The sequence below is a fragment of the Phaethon aethereus genome (assembly GCF_964289735.1).
Source record: "Phaethon aethereus genome assembly, chromosome: 10".
Lineage (NCBI taxonomy): Eukaryota > Metazoa > Chordata > Aves > Phaethontiformes > Phaethontidae > Phaethon > Phaethon aethereus.
The window spans coordinates 14630734-14651958 of NC_138586.1; the positions used below are offsets into that span (position 1 = coordinate 14630734).

Here is a 21225-nt window from a genome sequence, read left to right on the forward strand (position 1 = left end):
CATTAAGATACAACATCTGACTAGTAAAACTTAAACTGCAGTACTTCAGAAGAGGAGTGGCTTGGTATTTCAAATTATTAGATAAACAGGTAATATTAAAACTAATCCAACAAGACCCACATGCAATATAAATAACCATCATATAAAAACCTAATATAAGACAAACACACTTATTCTCTCTTTATTAATAAATTTCACTTTCCTAGTCTTTCTGGCAATACTTTTGGCAATAATAATGTATTACTGTTAAGATTTCATTCTTACTCTTCCCTTCCCAATGTGAACCAATTATGAAATACACTGCATGGAGTTATAAGTAAAACTTATTTTATCTTTTCCCTGCACACACACTACTGCTATTATATTCAGCTAATACAACACACTAGTGAATTTTTAAAGCTCTGCAATTCATAGTATCAAGACACTAATTTCTCTAAGGGCCTCCTCTGAATTTTAACTATCTCAAAAGAAAAACAGCACTGCAGAATCTCATCATTATACAGGAATTCAAAAGACACAGAAATAGTATTTAAGCTGGTATGATGTTAAATCCATTACTGCAGGATAACAGACCATTTTAGTTAATTAACTACTATTAACTACAACTTTTACCTTTAAGGAAAGAGATTACTCTCAAAGTACCTCACTGGTTATTTGCCTGCTTGGTAAAGGAACCAGAGAGAACACGGTTCCTATCCTAGCCTGTCCGCATCTTATGTGACTCCAGGTATTCCTTCATGCTCTTCCTTTTACAGAGTTGTTAAGTTGTTCTGTTACATTCCTTTCATCTGCTGCTGGTTCTACAGCTCCTTTTCAAGAATCCTTCTGTTCTGATACCCAACATGAAGTAGAGAAAGTCACGCAGTTCATTGGGATGAACTTGCACTATTCAAATTATTTGTTTTTATATGTATTTAAAATATATATATGCTCTGTCATTTGATAGAATAACGTTTGAACAGGGATTTCCCCTTCAGTACACAGGTATATCTCGCATCAGACTGAACGGAGGAAGTACCATCTAATTTACTTTGTATTCAAATAAAAATAACCAGTCACAAACAAACCATATGCAGGTTCTGTAATTCATACAAACTAAGACAAAGTCATTTTAAGATGTTACCAATTGTCTACTTATATAAGCATTTACCATGCCTACTTCAGTATACCACTTTGGAAAAAGAAAGTATAAAAAAGTTAACATACATCAAACCAGGAAATCAAGACACTTTCACATTCATCTCTTCCTCTCCATAGGAGGTGTATCACTGCTTCTCTAGACAGCAACTTTATGAAGAGAAACACAGGACAAGTATCTTGAAAGAATCTGTCACATCAACTGTTTAACAGCTGGACAGAACTGTTCTCAATATTATAAGATGTCAAGAGCTTTGGGGTATAAGAGGTTAAAGAATAAATTAACTGTAACACACGTTATGTTTACTAGTGTTGTAGTACCTGTGTTTTTGTTCTTGCTGCAGTAACTGAGCTGCTATTTTTCTCAAGTCAGTCACTTCTTTGAGTTCATCATCGTCTTCAGTCAGTAGCTGTTCTTTCTGAAGTCTGAAAAATTAAACATTAGTGACTTGCCTGACTTCAGTAAAGCAAGACACAGAAATGGCTACATTACTGGACAATAACTAAGAAGCACTTCTTATAATCTCATTTTCTGTCCAAGAAGGAACAGCCTATGTGTTCAATACAAGATTTCTTTCCTCCATATGCAAGGAGCTTAAAACAAAACCACCATAATCCCCCACTGTCAGTAAAACCTTCCCCCCTAAAGAAGAAATCATGAAAACTTACCTTTTTTCCTCTCCCCAGTCCTCATTCTGTTCTATTTTCTGGGATTTCTCAGGATGTTTTCCCCGTTCCTTACACAGAATGAAAAATACACTTAGACTTGAATTAAAAAAATAAAAGCAAGCCTGATGAACAGTTTTTCTTTTCTCAAGTTATGCTACCTTAATATAAGACAGCAATGGTCCAATCTGTACATCTTGCTCAGGAACGGCTCCTTCTTCTGCATTTGGATCAATGTAATCATATACCTCCTGGTCTAGTGAGGATTGATGAAGAACGGAAAAGATGATATTAAACAGTTCTCCCAACCAAATATTATTCCTGAGAGAGATAAGTACTATGAAAAATGTCAGATAAAGATAAAACAATGAAATTATATCTCCTTGAGCCAGAAATAATCTTTTTTCTTTCTTTCTGGCCTTGTCTATTTGTGATTATTACACTGTTTTCTGAAATGATGAAAACACAATGCCAACATGTGATCATACCATTTTGTTCAGCTTTCTTATACTACATTACTTAAGCAAAAGTATTTCTGTTACCTAAAATGACAGCTACACAACAGATCTTACCTTTCTGTGGATCGAGTTTACTTCCCATTACATGATTGTCATTTCTTAATGTCTGTTCCCTAGTTGATTCTGATACCTGGGAGTGAAGGCTGATTGTATCATCATCAGATGGCTGCAAAGACAGTCACATTTAATACAGAACTTACACATATATTACATTATTATACGACTTGCTAAGAACTCAAAAACTATACTGCAACTGACCCTATCATGAGAGATGGCTCCCAGGACAGAGAAAACATCATCACGTGGAGTTTTTTGTGGGTGATGGTTTTGGTTGGGTTTTTTTGTTTGTTTGTTTGGGTTTTTTTCGTGGGGTGGGAGGGAGTATGGGAAGGGGGTTTGACATTCATTGTTTAGAGAGTGACAGACAACTGCTCAGTAGGCAATACTGAAATACAGTATTTTGTTCAGAGATGTCCAGTCTAGCCCTGGGGAATGGACTAAGAAAACTGTACTTAGGTACTTTCTTATCTAAAAGCCTCCGACTACTTTGCCCCTTGTTTAGGCCACTGGGGGAAAAAAAAAAAAATAATCATTACAACTTCTAATCAGTTGGAATTTTCTTAAAAAAACACCAACTAGTAATACTCCTCATTCTACAGTTTTTCCACTAACAATCACTCTGCCTTTGTAACAGGTCTCTTCCCAGGTTTCAAAAATCTTTTGTTCTATATTATTCAGTTTTGACATTACTGTTATTAGTTACAGCTCCTCAATCTAGATTTCTACAAATACACAGATAACTTGTAGGGATTTTTGTTCATCACTTTAAACCTAGCCGATTACCCAGAAGTTTGTTAAAATTTAAAGAGTGAGGATTACTAACATATATAACACTCAAATTTAGTCCACATAAACTTTAATTTTCTTAAGTATATTAATTTCATTGATACCAAAAGAAAGTTTCAAATCCATTTTGTCTTTTGTTTAGAAAATGATTATGCACTTCACACATTAAAAGATTCAAACAATTTCTTAGGTCAGAATTCAGTTTTAAAATGTATGAAATTTGGACTGGAATGAACCTTAACCAGAAAAGTCAAGGCAATATGTAAATAATTTCTGTCTGATACTGCAGTCTAATGGTTTCAACTCAACTGTCCAGCTATTCAAAGAATGTTAAACGCAACTTAGTTCAGTGTCATTCCACAAAATACAAAGGAAAATAAATTCTAAAACCCAGAAATTACACAAATTCAACAGCAAAAAATACTCACTTCTGTTGTGGACAACCTTTTATCCCCATTATCACTTCCGATGCCAGAGTCTGGTCCATGATTTTTATTGGGATAAAAGTCCTCCATGCTATGTCAAGAAAAAAAAAAAATACACACAAACAACCACACAGAAATGAAAGAAACAGTAGTTTCTTCTAAAAATACATTCTCTATACTCATCTACAGCTGCCAATACAGAATTTTTGCACAATGCCCTGTGTGCAGAGAACAAATTCTTCATCTACTACAGGAGATGTTCAAGAAAAAAGTATCAAAGAAATGTTAAAGTGGAACTATGAATTATGGTACTCACTCTGTATCTATGCAAATTTAGAATTGGTCTATTTCATTCAAAAGTACCATCTCTGGAAAAGAAGGCTTCCTCTGAAAAACTGCAATTCCTTGAATTCTCTTGACAGACATGGGTTTCTACCAGTAGCAAATATATATTCCCTAACAGACTGCATATTATAATGGTTTAAGTCTGAGTATCTATGAAATATTTCCTTCAAATTTATGTCTTTCAAAGACATAAAATTAGCAGCATCAGCAGGATGTGTTTTGCAACTGTGCACTGGAGCTTGTTTTACATCATACGATTATCTGCAAAATTTTGTTAAACAAGTTCTCACTGCTACAAATATGAGGTACAATGGTAATACCCTCTTGTTCCTTTGCAATACATTTTAGTTGTAGGCCTTAAGTTCAGTGGAGGCTTTTGGAGAGCAGTTGTGGACTGCAGTTTTTAGGAGCATTTAGAAGCTATCTCCAGACACTGTGGACTAATTCCCTATGGCACAGTTGCCTAAGACCACACACTGAATCCAACAGTCCAGATTGTTCTGTGTAAGCTTTATTTGTAACTTTCATCTTCCTTTCAGCCTTGAACACAGAGAGGCAGAAGTTGCATGTGACATTTTAAGAAAACAGACAAAAAGAGAGTATTGTTCCGTATGGTTTCCAATGGCAAGCCAAGTGATGACAGAAAATACAAAAGCATGCCCATTTAATTATTCAAGGGTAGTCAGTACAGAGTCCAACAAAATATTCCGCACTTTTTGACCTTGATTAATCTAATAAAAAAATCTATGGTATTTCACTGTTGTTTGTTTCCTTTAATATATACATGGGACACAGACTTCCCATCCAACATACTAACTCTATATTCAAGACATTTATGGGAGGTTCTCATCTACTGTTTTGACATATTTGTTTGTGAAATAAATAGCTGAGTTTTCCAATAAATAAACTTAAAATACATCGTTGTTCTGATTTCCAAATCTTTAGCAAGTACAAGGAAAATTTTTCATAGCAACGCAGATGAGCCAATTAAGCTTCCAGTAACACAACCTTAGAAAATAAATACTATGACTCCTAAATAAAGAACAATTAAAGTAGTGAAATTACAGCTATTATCTGTAATGAACAGATCACTTCATAGCAAATGCTAAAGTAAAATAAAACAATAACCCCACTACTCACCTGTCTGTGAGTGGCTGGGAGGGGATTCGTTTACCTAATGATGGAAGATCCAAAGAATCCGGTTTTTTATCTATTCTGAGGCATGCCTGAATGCTGAGGAATTTAAATATATGTACTTTACCCTTTAAACATATCTGTTGGGAAACAAACAAAAAAAAATCTTAGTTACATAACATGCCTTTTGAAAATGCACCCTAATAAATACTTTCTACAATGTGTTTGTACCTGGAACTTCCCACTAGGAGAAATACAGCTACAAAAAATTAAAACTGATTGGTGTAAATTAGAACAGCTTCCGCTTTCTCAAGATCCTAGAATGCTTTAATACTGACCTGTGCTGGTGGTATCTGCATTGGATTGTTATCCAAAACTATAACTTGTAAGTGACGTAACTTTCTGTAACAAATTGGGATTTCTGTAATTTTATTACAAGAAAAATCCAGCTTTACCAAGGGAAGGTCTCCTAACTCTGCATTGGAGGAAACAAACAAACAAAAATCAGACATCTTCTTAACACTTTACCTAATTTATCTACAACAAAGAAATGAAGAGTAGTAGCTTACCATCTGGCAACATATGGAGATTATTTCTTCTTATGTTTAATTCTCTAAGTGACTGCAATTTTCCTATCTGCTGAGGAAGAACCTGAAGTTCATTGCAGCTAATATCCTAAGAAAGATATAATTAATACATTAACTTAACATCTCAAATTAAATTAAACAAAGAAAAACTGCCATCAAAACTACTATAAAGCATCCTATTAAAAAAAAAAAAGAAATCCTATCTTTCTCGGTTTTTCCACAAAGGGAAGAAGTACCATAAAAGATCTCTTGGTTTCTTCAGTACTTAGTGACTGATGTTTCGGAAACTCAATTCAAAAGGTTAGACCAAAGAATGACAAAAGACTGGTTTCAACATTAAAACTGTTCCCTAGGAATCAGGAGTTCCTGGTGTAGTTCCTGTATCAGTTAAAAACTATGCTACTGCTGGCAAATGATTTGCATTTCTGCTCCTTTTATAAAAGTTCTTCTTCCTCAAAAAACCTTGAGCCAATCCACGAAACTAAAAATTTACAAAGTGCAATAGCAGGCTCACCAACTTTTTGGGTACACGCACTAGAGGGTGACAAAGCTGCACCAAGTGAATACAAACTCCAGCTATTTCTGCCACTAATTTAACATTTATTTATGTAGTTCAGACTGAGTCAACAATCACACTGATAAAAGACCATTTCTAACCTTTTTTATTCCTGATTCAATAAAACTGACTTCAGAGACTAGTTTCCCAGACTAGATAACAATAGCAGACATCTAGCTGATGAAAAACTGGAAGCTGATTATAAAAGCAAGCTGAGTCAGTAACCAGAAGCCAGGTCCTAACCAGATGAATCCAGCCTCCTTCTCCACTACACGCTTCCAGATCTTCAGCTTAGGCACTGCTCAACTACTTTTGACAACCACAATGTCTGCACATAGCTGTATGTCTCAGAAAGTACAAGCTGCTTGGGATCAACTGTTGTGTATTACTGCAGGTTCTTCTCTGTCCACATCACCAAATTCAAGACGGGATTCCCTTCCTAGAAGCATCTTTCTAGCACGTAGCTTAGTTATCAACGTTTTTAAGAATGGGTATATATTATTTACGTTCTAAACCGGTGTAACAGAGATACTGGAATGAAACTGTACTTAATCTGTGTCATCAAGCACACGTTCCAGGTTTGACAATTTTGAAAAATAAGCCAAAAACCCCACAACTGCAATTCTGAAAAACATTCACTTCCTATAAACAACAGCAGTGACCCTACCTTGAAATCCTATGACATTAAAGTGAGCATAAAGAAATTCTCACCAAAGAATAGAGGACATTAGAAAAGCCTCACAAACATTCAGAATACCTCATATTACTTGTAAATTAAAAAAGAATGTTGATTCATAGCTCAGAAATTAGGACATGTTAAAAGAAATCTCCAGGGCATACACAGCTACTCTAGAAACAGGGTAAGGACTGCTTGCTTGCAAAGACCAAAGAAACTGGGGGGGGGGGGGGGGAAATCAGACCTAATCCAAGTGCCAGGTTGGTGAATAATTGTGCATAGTTCTCCAAAATAGGAGTTTAACATGGAGTAATGATCAGAAAAGTCCAAAATATTAACAAATATAAAGTAATGGATGAAAAAGCACAAAACTTTAGTATGCCATAGGATAAAATGATGTTGCACAGACACATAAATGGTGAATATCACACATCGTTCTGTTCAGCCCAGCCAAAATAACAGGCATAGCAAAAATGGGGGGGGGGGGGGGGGGGAACAACCACCAAGAAAAAACACACCCACCACCACAGAACAAGACAACAATGACTGAATGGCATAACTTGAAGAGTACAGAGTAAAAAGAGATGAACTCTTCGGCTGAAAAGATTCCTGATAACATATAAGAAAAAGAAACAGAATTATGATTGCCGTAAGGAATGTAAACAGAAAAATTTACCATTTTTAACAACATGAAAGTGAGGGACTCAAATGAAATAAACTGGCGAGCAATTTTATTTGTGAACCCCTTAAGCTTTAGTTAACCCAACATACTGATTTGTGTTTAAACCCATTTTTGAAATTCTACAATATACTACACCTGTAATTTGAGCTCAGACACTAAGAAAAGCAGCAACTGAATTTACATTTTGAAGTTCTGTATTTAGAAGATTATTAATTTATATTTTTCTTATACTGTAAATAAACTGCTTATAGTTTTCAGTTTACTTAGTAAAACCGTTCACAACTGTACTTACCAACTCCATTAGGTCTCTCAACTTTCCAATTTCTTCTGGAATGGAGACGAGCTTATTATTACTGACAACCAGAACTTTAAGTGGAAGATCAAACAGGTATTTTGGCAACGTTGATAAAAGATTTCGACTTGAAAGAAAGAAAAATGAACAAGCAAGGCTACATTATAATCTTCTTAAGCCTGATGGGGAGTCTGAGATGCACACTGTACAACCCTTCTCCTATCCCAGAAGATATTCTCCACTTATTACAATTTCGTCTAAATTTAAGCTATAATCTCCATCATGAATTCCTTACCAGATAAAGCCTCTCGCAGATATGTGAATTTTAGGTACCCGTCGCGCTTGATGAAATGAGTACGTACTACAATTGAATCTAACACCAAGATGTACAGAGAAATGTGTTAAAAGAAATATGTTTGATGTTTGCTTTTATGCTGCTTTCTGATACCTTCAGAAGGACCATATGTTCTCAGCGAACCAGAACTTTATACAAGGCCATTGCTTCTCACGTCGCGTGATCATGTCACTCTTGAGCTACCACAAAAAGCCCTTAACAGCTATTTATTAGTTTGCTGAGCAACAGTCTGGAAGGTAAGTTTTAATTAAAATGGATTTCTTTTGTGTATATAATTTTCCAACTGCATGCACATATGTCTGCTTTGTACACAAGAAATATAGTGGTACTGACAATTTGATTTAAATCCATATTGGAAAAAACTACCAACTGCAGACTGCCACTGCCAGAAACACATAAAATTTTTCTAATAAGGTACCTGTACATTTAAAAAAGCCATTGGAAAACCAGCTTGTTCAGATGTGGCATGAAAGCAATTCCTTTCATACATAAAATTAAAAAAAAAAAAAAGAAAAACCAAAACCACACCAGTAATTGCTGTTGCTTTAAGTAGAACTGTGTAGAGGCCAGAAGTTCTATTAAAAAAAAAAAAACACAGCAACAACAAAACAAACCCCAAACTTTTAAGTGTTGACATTTGTGTTCACACGATATTAAGAAAAACCCAGAAGTTCTGTTTAATTGATATATATCAGAGTACTGTTTTTCATATGTAAACCACAGGTTTTTACATTATTTTTTCTGCAAAGCCAAAAAAAATAGATTTACGGCCTAGCAACATTTCAGCTTCAAGGTAGTAATGCAATTTTAACACCATGAAATGAAATTAAACTTCTATTCATATCTTTATAAAAGTAATGTATTTATTCTGTTAATCCTAAGTGAACAATACAAGTAAGTTTTGCGTGTAGGTATGCAGTAAGGCCCTTTTTGATGTTGTGTTTCAGGCAGATATGACAGGCTTTTTTGTTTGGAGAGCTTAAGAAGCAAAAATATAATGTGCAAGTAAAATTTTTTTAACTGATTATAAAAAACATGGAAATGAAACATTCATTCTCTGCATCCCTTAAATAAATTCCCTGTTTTTTTTGTTTGTGGTTTGTTGTTGTTTTTTTTTAAACGAGCTGCCTACTTTACTATGAATTGCACAATATGTCTTCAGTCATCTGAATCCAAAATTAGAATCTGAGATCATGTGGTTGTCTCCTGTACAAAATATTGAAACTAGTAAGCCAGGATTTTAGCCTGTTCTTCAACTACTGTAGTCCACATGTTCATGCATTGTGAAAAACAGTCCTCAGACATTAGCACAAAAATGAAGACAAAGCACAGCAAGGCAAATGATGATTAGAAGAGTCGACTCGAAGTAACACGCAATGGCCAGTTAGAATGACACACTACTTTATTTCGGTGTATAGAATTTTATTCAGCACCTCAATTACCATCAAAAGAGAAACGGGCTGTTGCTGCTCTGTGAAGAAAGTTAGGTCAAATTTCTTTCAGAAAACAGTTTTATCGTACCATTAATCCTCTTTAGAACTGCCATGGAACAGACCAGTCAAATTACCACTCCAAGTACTGATATTTGCAGATTTTGAGACAGTGGGGTGTTTTGGGGTTTTCTGTGTGGGTTTGGGGGGGGGGGGGGGTGTTGGTTTTTTGGGGTTTTTTTAAATAAACTTTTCTCTTTTCCAAGAATCAATTCACAAAGTCTTTTCAACATAAATTCTAGAACCAACTCTCAACATGTTAAATAGCTCTTGGCTAAGAAGACTGTTTTGGACTTGATATAGTCAATATAAAAAACAAGGAATATTGTGGAAAACAGGGTCTCAGCTCTTTATGGAATAGTTCTTCTATATTCCCTGTCCTTCCAGAGCTCATATTCATCTTCTGTTCTTCTGAGATGATCCAAGCATATGTTTTCCAAGTTTAAGAACAGCAACACAGCAATGGATGCAAATAATGTGCAAAATGAGTAGGGCCTTCTGGCCAGAGTAATCTACCCTCTTGGGACCAACAAGTTTTTACATGTGTTGTTTCTAAACATCGTCTGTCTGCATAACATTAATAACAAAGAAAACTTTGTAAACTCTCCTTATCCTCAGCTACCACAGTTTAGTGATCGAAATTTTGTAATGCAGTCAATTCCTTCCCACAAAGGAAGCAAAAGCTGTTTGCCCTAAAACACCAAGGACAAGACAAACAAACAAACAGAATAATTTTATTTATCTGGGCAAAATGAGGGCACAAAGACACTCAGTGACCTGATGAAGCAGAATGCCACCTCTCCAATGAGGTAAATTATATAAAGACCAAAACCAACAAGCATTACTCACCTAATGTTAAGGTAGGTAAGCATTTGCAGGTTTTTAATAGATTCTGGAATGGATTTGATACAGTTATGATACAAATTTAACGTTTCCAGTGGTGCAAATAGCCAGACATCAGGAGGAATTTCAGTAAATCTGTTCTTTGAAAGATCTAGAAGCAAAAGAAAAAAATTTTTTAAAATCCTTTTAGTCAAAAATTTCCCTGCAGTAAGAGGAGATAAAAGTAACCACTGTTATTCTTGTCATGGTCCTAAAAATTAAGGTGCTACAAGAAGTGTAAAATAATTCAGTTTTACCAGATGCTACTGCATATAATTAATACACCAAAAAAAGACTTAAAAATACCAAAGGTTATTGTTTGATATGCAATTATAACAGAAAATAGAAAAACGACATTAATTCAAAATATATTACCCATTACATAATTAAGAACATTTTAAATGCAACTGAATAGCAATTATGATTGTCCCTCCTCTATAAGTCTTTGTTCTGAGCAACTGTTGGAATTTTTTCCTCCAATTCTAGGCACAACAGTAAGTCAAGGTACAAACCCAATAAACATTACTTTTCCTGTTTGACAGCTACATTAGAATATAATTTCATTGTACAAAATATCTGCAATGCTAAGGCCAAGTATGCAAAACACCCTACATGTTTATTTTGCTAAAGAACTACAATCTAAAACTACAATCTCATGTAAAAAATATTCTTTATTGTAAGCACAGTAACTGAGACGTTCTCCAGTTACACATTTATAACTCAGCTAAAAAGATAAAGTCACAAAAACCAATGCAAAACTCATTTAGCTATAAAAATAAGTATGCAGTTTAGCCTGGCCTAAGAGCAGAAAAAGGAGGTATCTTTGACAAAGGAAACATAATACTTGAACTAGAGTTAGTTGACAATGCATGACTGCATTATGCAAATCTTCATGCAGAAGATATGAAAAACCAGTACACACCATCTCTGACTACATGAGATCTTTAAAGACCAGAACAAGTGGGATGTGACCCAAGAATCCTGGAAATTACCAGTTAACTACCAAAACCTGTGTCCTAGAAAGACCACAAAACTACCTTGGAAGAAACAGGTATTTACTTGAGAATGACTGTCTACTCTTTCGAAAATAACTCTAGTTCCCAACCCAAGATATTTCAAAAGGATGTGGTTTCTCAGAAATGCTGAACAAACTCTTTTAACAAAACGGCAATACAGATCTCTTGCTATTTCAGGCTTTAGTTCTCAGTTTTTAACGCTTGCATGAAATAACTGTGTTTTTGCATAGCTCCCACCACATTATCACTGGAACAAACATATAGTTTGTTTTACGTTAGACTGAAAAAACAGACTAGGAAGTGGCTGGAAAAGTGGCTCAAAGTCACCGTCAGGCTCAAAGAAGAAATATAACTGGCAAATCAGCTATCAGCAGCATTTGTCAGGGCCAATACGTGAATCAACATCGTTTAGTATCTTCATCAACAACCTGGAAAACAGGATAGAATACCCTCAGGAAGTGCACAGACAAAACCAAGTTGGAGGCAGTGAAGATGCAACTCACACACTGGAGTGATGAGATGCCAGTCAGAGGGACTTTGACTGGCAGATGCCAAATCCAGTTTAATAAAGACAAATGCAGAGACTTGCACCTATGGCAGAGTAACTCCTCACACAAGCGTGGGCTGGAGGACAAAAGGGTGGAAGATAGCTTTTCAGAGAACACCACATGATGCCGGTACACAACAGGCCGAATGCAAGTCACCAGTGTTCCTAGCAGTGTGGAAGGCCATCCACACAGTGCACTGCAGATGCCCATCAACTAAAATGGTCTGGTACAATGAAACATCACTTCTCAGTAGCATTATTTTTGGAAGTAGCCTCAAGTATGCTTCCTGTAGTCTAGAATATGTGGTATTTGTGAGCTAACTGGCTGTCACTCCATCACTGTCACTCCGTGTTCCATCATTTCTAAGAAACATTCTCAAGCTAAAGTATCACAAAGCCTTCCTTTCGATCAGGGCATTCACTGCTGACACTGACTTCTGCAAACTCTAGCTGCAAGAGGAAGAAAGAGAAAGATTTACATTGCAGGACTGGGATTCTTAATGAAGTGAATGAAATGTGAAGTGAATGAAACGTAAAGTGAAATGAAAGTGAATCAAATGTACTTACAGCTTTTTAAAAACAAGTAATGCTATTCTTTATCCAAATCGAAAAATTACTTCTACTCCAGAAACGTTTTCACAACAAGCAAAAAATCTGAGTTCATCTATTATGATAAATAAAATGTAGATGTGAAGTTTATGCAATTTAGGTAACTTTTGAAGACTAATAACCCAACGTATGACTGAGAAAATATTGTAAGAAAAAAGGAGGAAACTTGTGGAATAGAGTCTTCCTCTATAAACAAGATAGACTTCATCTCAATCAAAATGGAAGCACGTTGGTAGCACTTAAAATGATAATGGTTTTGTAAAGGTTAATATACTGCAGAAGCAAGGAAAGCCACTAAATGCAGAACCACGGAAAGCCACTAAATGCAGAACCACAGATGATTTAAAATGACAACTACTCTAAAAGTGAGATTATAGGAATTCTTTGCTTAGTCAGTTTAGACTGAAAAACTAAGTTGGGGGTGTTCTGTGAAGACTAGATAGAAGACACTATCCATGCCTGCTTATGAATCACAGGGATTTCAATTCACTACCTCTGCAGAAACAATAAAAGTGGGAAGTACACTATTACTAAGGTTAAATTTAAAAGAGGAACTACAAAAATATGAAGAAGTTGGTTGCAGCTTAGTTTCTTTTTAACAGAAAGATTAAAGTCTTTACAGACTGTAAGACAACGATTAAAAGACAATATATTGAAAGTTCAAAAGGAAAGTATTTTTGAAAATCAGAGTTTGGAGAGGAAGCTATTAGAAGTAAGAACGTATCTTGTACAAAGTTAAGCCATGATCAAAAGGAAAAACAAAAAGCTCAAGCTGTCAGGTTACAGCAGTGTGCAGTAAGGTAGTCAAATAGCATTAACATCATGTTTGCCTTTTTTTTGCACTTTTCCCTAAGCATTCATTACAGCTTACTATCAGAGGCATGCTGCTAGAACAGGCTGGCCTTTTATTTCATCCAGTACAATCATTTTTATATTCCCACTTTGCATGCACTACATGTTGAATTTGAAGTACAAGGCTTAGTTGGGAAATTTACATTTGAACCTCATCTTGATGTTATAACGTTTTTCATAAAAATATGCTGATCCATAAAAATATGATGATATTGGTGTTAGACTTGCTTGCTCAGTGTGTTCCAAAATTTCATTTAGAAACTAGATAGAAAATAAAACCCACCCCCCACCCCAAACCAAGACTTGCTCTAACTTGTAATACGTACAGATTTTCCCAGATAGTTTTTCTACTAATGCTTTAGCCAAGTCTAAGCCAAAAAAAAAATCTAAGCATGACATTAACTATATAATTAGTCCTCCAGAAGTCAATGAATGTATAAAATTAAAACTGTTCAGACCTGATCCTAAAGATACACTTCCACCCAATCTAAACACAAATCTGAAATAAACACACAGAACATGGGTAGAATTTATTAGTCTGTCAGATGCAAGATGATGCTGCAGAAAAAAAAAAAAGGCTCACACACTTCAGAAACACCTGCATATGGTGATTCCAGGAGGTAGAAGTTTTCCATGTCCACAAAACATTCAGTCACCTTATAATTCAAATCCTGTGGTGGTTAAAATTTATATTGAACAGTAACAGCATGTGGTGGGTTGACTCTGGCTGGACACTAGGTGCCCACCAAAGTCCCCTTTCGCTCCCCTCCTCAGCTGGACAGGGGAGAGAAGATATATCGAAAGGCTCGTGGGTCGAGATACGGACAGAGAGAGATCAGTCAGCAATTACTGTCACAGGCAAGACAGACTCGACTTGGGGAAATTAGTTTAATTCATTGCCAATCAAAATCAGGGTAGGGTAATGAGAAAGAAGAACACCTTCCCCCCACCCCTCCCTTCTTCCCAGGCTCAACTTCACTCCCAATTCTCTCCCTCCTCCCCGCCAGCAGCGCAGGGGGACAGGGAATGGGGGTTGTGGTCAGTTCATCACACCTTGTCTCTGCCGCTCCTTCCTCCTCGGGGGGAGGCTCCTCACACTCCTCCCCTGCTCCAGCGTGGGGTCCCTCCCACGGCAGACAGTCCTCCACCAACTTCTCCAGTGTGAGTCCTTCCCACGGGCTGCAGTTCTCCACGAGCTGCTCCAGCCCGGGTCCCCCCACGGGTGCCGTCCTTCAGGAACAGGCTGCTCCAGCCTGGGTCCCTCCACAGGGTCACAAGTCCTGCCAGCAAACCTGCTCCAGCCTGAAGCACCTCATCCCCCTCCTTCTTCACTGACCTTGGTGTCTGCAGAGTTGTTGCTCTCACATATTCTCACTCCTCTCTCTGGCTGCAAATGTCACATGCCATTTTTTTTCCCCCCCCCTTTTTAACTGTTACCCCAGAGGTGCTGCCACCATCGCTGATGGGCTTGGCATTGGCCAGTGGTGGGTCTGTCTTGGAGCCGGCTGGCACTGACTCTGTTGGACACAAGGGAAGCTTCTAGCAGCTTCTTGCAGAAGCCACCCATGCAACCCCCACTGCTACCAAAACCTTGTCACACAAACCCAATACACAGCGTTAAAAAAAAATTGAGTTTAATTATATTTCACACAGCAATTATTAATTCACTTGACAAGCCAGCAGTACTGAAGAGACACAGGCAGGCAGATGTTCTAACTTAGCCTAACACTCCAAAACCACCTTATGACCGCACGTCCTACTAACTATTCTTCTGTTACACAAATATCCCATCTTTCTTTTTCTCCAATCTCAAACAGAAAGCCCGGTCTCACTCCTTGAGGAGGGTTCTATAAAGAGAAAATTATCAGATTTGCCTTCTACCTGATAGGAGTTCCAAAAGCGGCATCAGCAACACAGACAAGACTAAGGCTTTATTAATGTGTCACCTTCTTCCACAAGGGCATTAGACTTCAAACACCTTTAACTTCACAATCAACCATGGTAAGTGATGGACGTTATTTGTACCACAGCATTCAAGGAACAGGAGACAATATAAAATTTAAGAAATGAAGTTCTGTTGCACAAAGATACTCCTGAAATGTCAAAATAATTTAAAGGAATTAGCTAGTAAATATATGCATTTCCCTATCTCCCTACAGAAGATGAAGGAAAGTTAAATTCAAGCTGCCAAGCATTTAAGATTAACCATAAAGCAAAGATTCATGCATGAAATATAGTGAAACTCATCTCAAAAAAAAAAAAACCCAAAAACTAAGTCATACTATAAAAGCCTAATACCTTAAGCTCCTATGAGCACGAGTTGTCCATGTTCTACCAAGAATGGAGATTCCAGCATAGCATAGAACGAAAAGTATGAATTCAAAACTAAGAACAGTTCAGCTTGCCAAAAGCAGGCCAATGCTTCACCTGCCCTATGCCCACCATGGACTCCTGGCATGCTAGGGTCAAATTCCAGAGCCCTGCAATGTTACTACATAGCTTTAATACATATAGTGGAGGGAATCTCTCATCTACTGCAGATGAGCAACCAACAGGGCTGCAGAATTAGTCACAGAAACTCAAAGCTCAGTAGAAAAAGACACTCCAAATCTCTCAGTTGGAGTGCGGTTATTGCTCGTGGCTGTGGCTCAAGTAGTTCCTCAGTAGTTGCATAAGTTCATTAGCTCCCATCCTATTTTATGTTATACTAGCAGAGTTTTCATGGCCACACCATGAAAAAGTGCTAGCTTAGTCCTCAGGAGAATGTTCCAAGCCTGTCCATCTCCCATTCAGATATGTTTGTAATGCTACAAAAACCGTATTTTTACACTATTGTTAGTCTTGCCATTTTCTTTACTGGGAATAATTAAATGCAGACACTCAGAATTTTTATTAAAAAGAAACATCGATGACCTAACACTAAACTTGAATTATCCACATCTGAAAACACCGTCCTTCATTTTACTACTCTCTCAGTATCAAGCTTCCAAAGACCTTGAAGAGCTGCTAACAACATACAACTGTTTGAACAAAACAGTTTTGAAAATAAACCCAAGTGTGTTACGTTTTCCTCTTTCCTTGCTTTAGCAATCCTGCTTCGAGAGGTAAAAAGGTAACAAAATCCATGGAAATAGTAGTTGTTTATTAGCAAACTGAAGATGACAGCTTCTGTTGTGATATTTCAGTAGTAAATTTCTACATAATCTAAGTATATGATTAGTCTTTAGTGTAATCACTAAGAATATAATTGTTTTCTATCTTGTTTTAATCTTCAAGAGAGTCACCTAAGAACTATATAAATGACATGATGATTCTAAGACTGGGGAAAATGGATTCATGAGTCAGCAGGTGTTCAAAGGCACTTTTTGAATTTACTGATCTTAAGCCAAAGTCTATAAACCCAGTATTAAAAGTGACAAATTATGTATGTTAAAAAAAAGTAAAAATTAAGAAAATAGTGTATTTCAAAGCCTAGTAAAGCTTAAGACTTCTTGCCCAGTTTGCTGAGAAACTAAGAAAGGAAGTAAGAGATCTGGCTTTCATTACTTCACAGGAATAAGCCAATTCCATTGTTTATGTAACAACACTTTCTTCAGTCAGGAAAATGACATTATCTGAGGTTTCTAGGAGAATCCAGAACACACACTTCACCAAGTGACTGAAATATCACTGGAGATGCTCAAAACTCAACTGGACAAGGCTCCTACCAATCTGCCCTAACCGGACCTGTTCTGGGCAGGAAACCGTCCCAAACGATCTACAAAGATCTCTTTCAACCTATGTAATTACAACATATAAAACTGTAGTTTCTATTACAGGAGTACAAACATCTGAGCACTGTTTGGGTATTTCAAGTATGAGTTTCTTATGATGGTGAAGAGGAAAACTAAAGATGCATCAAAAAAGGTAAGTTTGCTTTTTTTATCTGCTTCCGATAAAGGGCCTTAATTCTGCCAGCCATGAATTTTGATGGCAGCAGTAATAAAACACAAATATTCATCTGGAACCTCCCAATACACAGTTATGGAAGGAGAAGAAAAAAAAAAAAACCCAACACAAAAATCCGCCCCTAAAACAACAGTTACATTCACACCCCTCCCCCCAAACCCCCAACCAAAGAACAACAAAAAAACCCCAATGGGTACCCTGTGTCCACACTACAGCTTTAAACAACTTTCTCCTATGCTGTTATCTGGTACAGGGAGAAGGAAAAAGAAAAAAGACTAATCTAGAAACTGAAAGCTAGATTTGGTGGGAGAAAGACAGACTATTCAAGATTTTTTTTTTCCCCCATAGATTCTGATCACAAGTCCTTTGCATAAGCTACCTAGCACTTTCCATTACAATTGAAACAGAACCAGGTTTCTGAAACTACTAATTCACCCCGATTTTCAGGAACTTCTGAAGAAAGGAACTCTTAAGCTTGCCCAGCTTACTTCAAAAGGAATGTCCTCTAGCATCTTTAGCATTCCCCTCAAACTCTACACATCCTGCTTGCAGGTCCAGAGTTCAAATCTTAATGCATGACTAGTGTTGTTACACATAGAAATGTTTTAAAATTTTCCTCTGAAAAAGAAAAAAGAAGCCTGGTTAATTAAATAACTAATATCAGAATTCTTAATATTTACTTAGGTTGCCAAATTAAGCATTGAACAATATGTCCAAACGTAGAACGATCATGCATACTGAATATAAATAGCAACCACTTCAGCTGCAAAACAGACAAAAAATTTTTACAATTTACTTGCAAGGAATGTTCAAGAATTACAGCAAAATAATTTTTGCATGTAACTACATATTTCACACACAAATATATGTTTCCTCTCCAACATTAAGAGCTATGGTGAAGGACTACGCAGAACACACTAAGCACCCATCAGCTCTTATGCACAATAAGAAAACTCCAATATACCTGTCAGACACCCATAGCACTCAGGAAACTAAGTTGACCAATGGAATTTCCTTGTCACAAGGACAGTTAAATACATTTACAGTCTATTCTTAAAGGTTTAAGTAGTAATATTCAAATTTATTTTTATCTGTTGTGTATACTCTTAAGTAACATAGAAGGATAGTCTGTCTTCATCTAATCCGTGTGCCTGCTATGGATTTTTACTGACATATCAAAATTCCAAAGAACAGACAAAACCTCAGAACTAGTTCATAAGCCCCATAAGCATTTATTATGGAATCACAAACAGCAGGATTTGCACTCGGCAGCAGTCTTCCCACAAATGGGAAGCAACTTTTTTAACAGAAGACACAGACGCAATGTGTTATGAAGTTACACCTGAGCATTTAACACTGATGATGTTTTACTTTCAAAAAACATTAGGCACTTGTGGAAAATAAGATTTCATATCTAAGTATTTAATGCCATGTAAAAGATCACTCTCCAAATATTTTTTTTAATACAACATTATCACTGTTGAAATTTAATTCCCAATCACCTGGAATATTAACTGTAAAACCTGTATCTAGTAAAGCTCCCTCAAACCAATTAAGCTTGTAGAAGAATATAAGCCTTTTTAATCTGAGCATGGAGTCAATGTGCAGAAAGAGCAAATCACTTAAAGTTTCTACAGAAGCAAAAGATCATTTTAAGAACTAAGCTTTATGGTGTCTCTGCTCAGAAAGGCTTACTTTAGACACTGTATGGTGAGAATTTTCACATTTAAATAAACTTCAATAATGTCAGCCAGAACTTCATCTTCCCTTCACGATTACTATTGCAGTAGCTTACGATTAAAAAAAAATGTAAGGAAAAGTCTTACACGCACTTTGCATTTTCAGCAACGTTACATGTGCAGCTAGTTCTACTTCTCTGTTTCCAGTGTTGCTTCCTATTTATCTTAGGCACAATTTTGTGACAATTTCACTTTCACATACTTCTCTAGCTTTATGTATTGTATTTAATTAGCAACTCATAAGTGAATATGTTATTTCAAAACTGAGATTCATCCAGCCTCATTACTCAATTCTTGATTTTTTTGAAAATGGCAACTCAAGTCAAAGGCACAAAACAGTGCTAGGAACAGTGAATAGAAGGTTATTTCGTTGCATACCCATATCTTGATACTGCGTGCAGTTCCTGGCTTATCTCAAAAAAGATACAGTACAACATATACAAAGAGTACATGCACACGCATGAGAATTTTTCAGTATAAGAGGAGATTATACAGAACAGATTTCATCAGCCTGGAATTGACAACTGAGGACTCAATCGATTTTCATTATTTTCAGTAAACATACAAGGCTGCAAAAGAAGTTTTAACTAAAAGGTTAAAAAGATTATTATTATTAGCTTTTAATAGAGAACCCTGGGCTAGACACACCTTTTGTATCAATACAGTTATGTCTAAAATTTATTTATTAGAAAACTACTCATCTAATATACAGTGTATATAAATAATTTTCTATATTTTTTTAGTTATATAATCCTACACATAACCATGATCAGAGAGACTGCGCATAAATAAGGACCAGCACCCCTTCCTGAGCACCTACTACACCAGGGAATAAAGTGGGAGACAACAAAGATAGAAAGTGATGTGTGACCCTTTGCAAGTGATGTGACAGTAATTTGACAGTAAGGAAATCATAGTGAGAAGTTTCTGAAACTGAAAGGAGAAAGAGCACTGGTAGAGTTGTAGCTTTTATGCAGTCACAAAATTGCAGCATGCATGGATGAGAAACTCAGGACTACTGAGCAAGTTCAGAAAAAGTGTAAAGGAGGTGTTTCCTTGCCACCAACATGATCACTGTTTAATAGCTAGGGAGAGATGAAAAAACCTTCCAGGAAAATTAATTACTTTGACTGGCTTAACAGCTTCCACTGCATGTTTAATGATTTATTCAGTCTTCTAACACATGCAATGTCTCCTTATATGCTACTGAAGTGAACCACAGGGTACTGGACTGTGCTAATGTGTGTGACCACATTTCTCATAGCAATACACTATCAAATATTTTAGCACAGGGCTGTTCCATATTAAAGAGAATCTAACCATCTTTTCACATTGCTTCTCAGTTTTATACTCCTCCGCTTCTGTTTCTTCTTCAAACTGTTTAAAAGAAAAACACTCCCAAGACTGTAGGCGGCTACAAGCAGCTTTTACTTTTTTTTTAACTGGGCGTTTGACAGAGCATAGAATAGCTTCTATTTTTGTGAAAGATTTATTACAAAGAGATATTACAAAGTGGTGTTTGGGTTCTAAATTCAACAACTGAAGAGCTAGGAAATACCTGCTTTATGGTTATCCATGTCACTAATTTTAGTTACATACTCAGTCTGTGTGCTTAAGTGACACATGAAGAAACTGTACACAACCATGTAATTAAAGTTTCTCATTGAGCACAGAGGGAAGCAGAAATTGTTATGAGAAAGAAAGGAAGCAGAAATTATATGCAAGCAGAAATTGTATTTTACAGATTCTGCGTTCTTGGCTTTTCAAATTAAACAGCACTACTAACGAAAAAATCCTTTTTTAAAAAAATATACTCTTATTACTTAAGGGACTTAAACAAAAAGCATCCCATCAGATCAAACCACAGTTCTTCCATGTGAAATACATGTTTCTGTAGCTGGAACAGACCAACAGTTGTTTCTC

General features: G+C 36.3%; 1 protein-coding gene across 1 annotated transcript in view; it reads right to left on the bottom strand.

Moving 5' to 3' along the window:
• LRCH2 (leucine rich repeats and calponin homology domain containing 2) overlaps positions 1-21225 on the bottom strand; it is a gene marked incomplete at its 3' end in the record, with an annotated part of 47840 nt that overhangs the window by 19641 nt on the left and 6974 nt on the right. Inside the window, exons 2-11 of the mRNA XM_082004052.1 lie at positions 10559-10703; positions 7865-7991; positions 5641-5746; positions 5410-5546; positions 5078-5211; positions 3596-3683; positions 2376-2487; positions 1965-2059; positions 1807-1874; positions 1459-1563 (exon numbers count right to left, since the gene is read on the bottom strand). Of these exons, the coding sequence (XP_081860178.1) occupies positions 1459-1563; positions 1807-1874; positions 1965-2059; positions 2376-2487; positions 3596-3683; positions 5078-5211; positions 5410-5546; positions 5641-5746; positions 7865-7991; positions 10559-10703 (1117 nt within the window). The remainder of the gene's footprint in view (positions 1-1458; positions 1564-1806; positions 1875-1964; positions 2060-2375; positions 2488-3595; positions 3684-5077; positions 5212-5409; positions 5547-5640; positions 5747-7864; positions 7992-10558; positions 10704-21225) is intronic.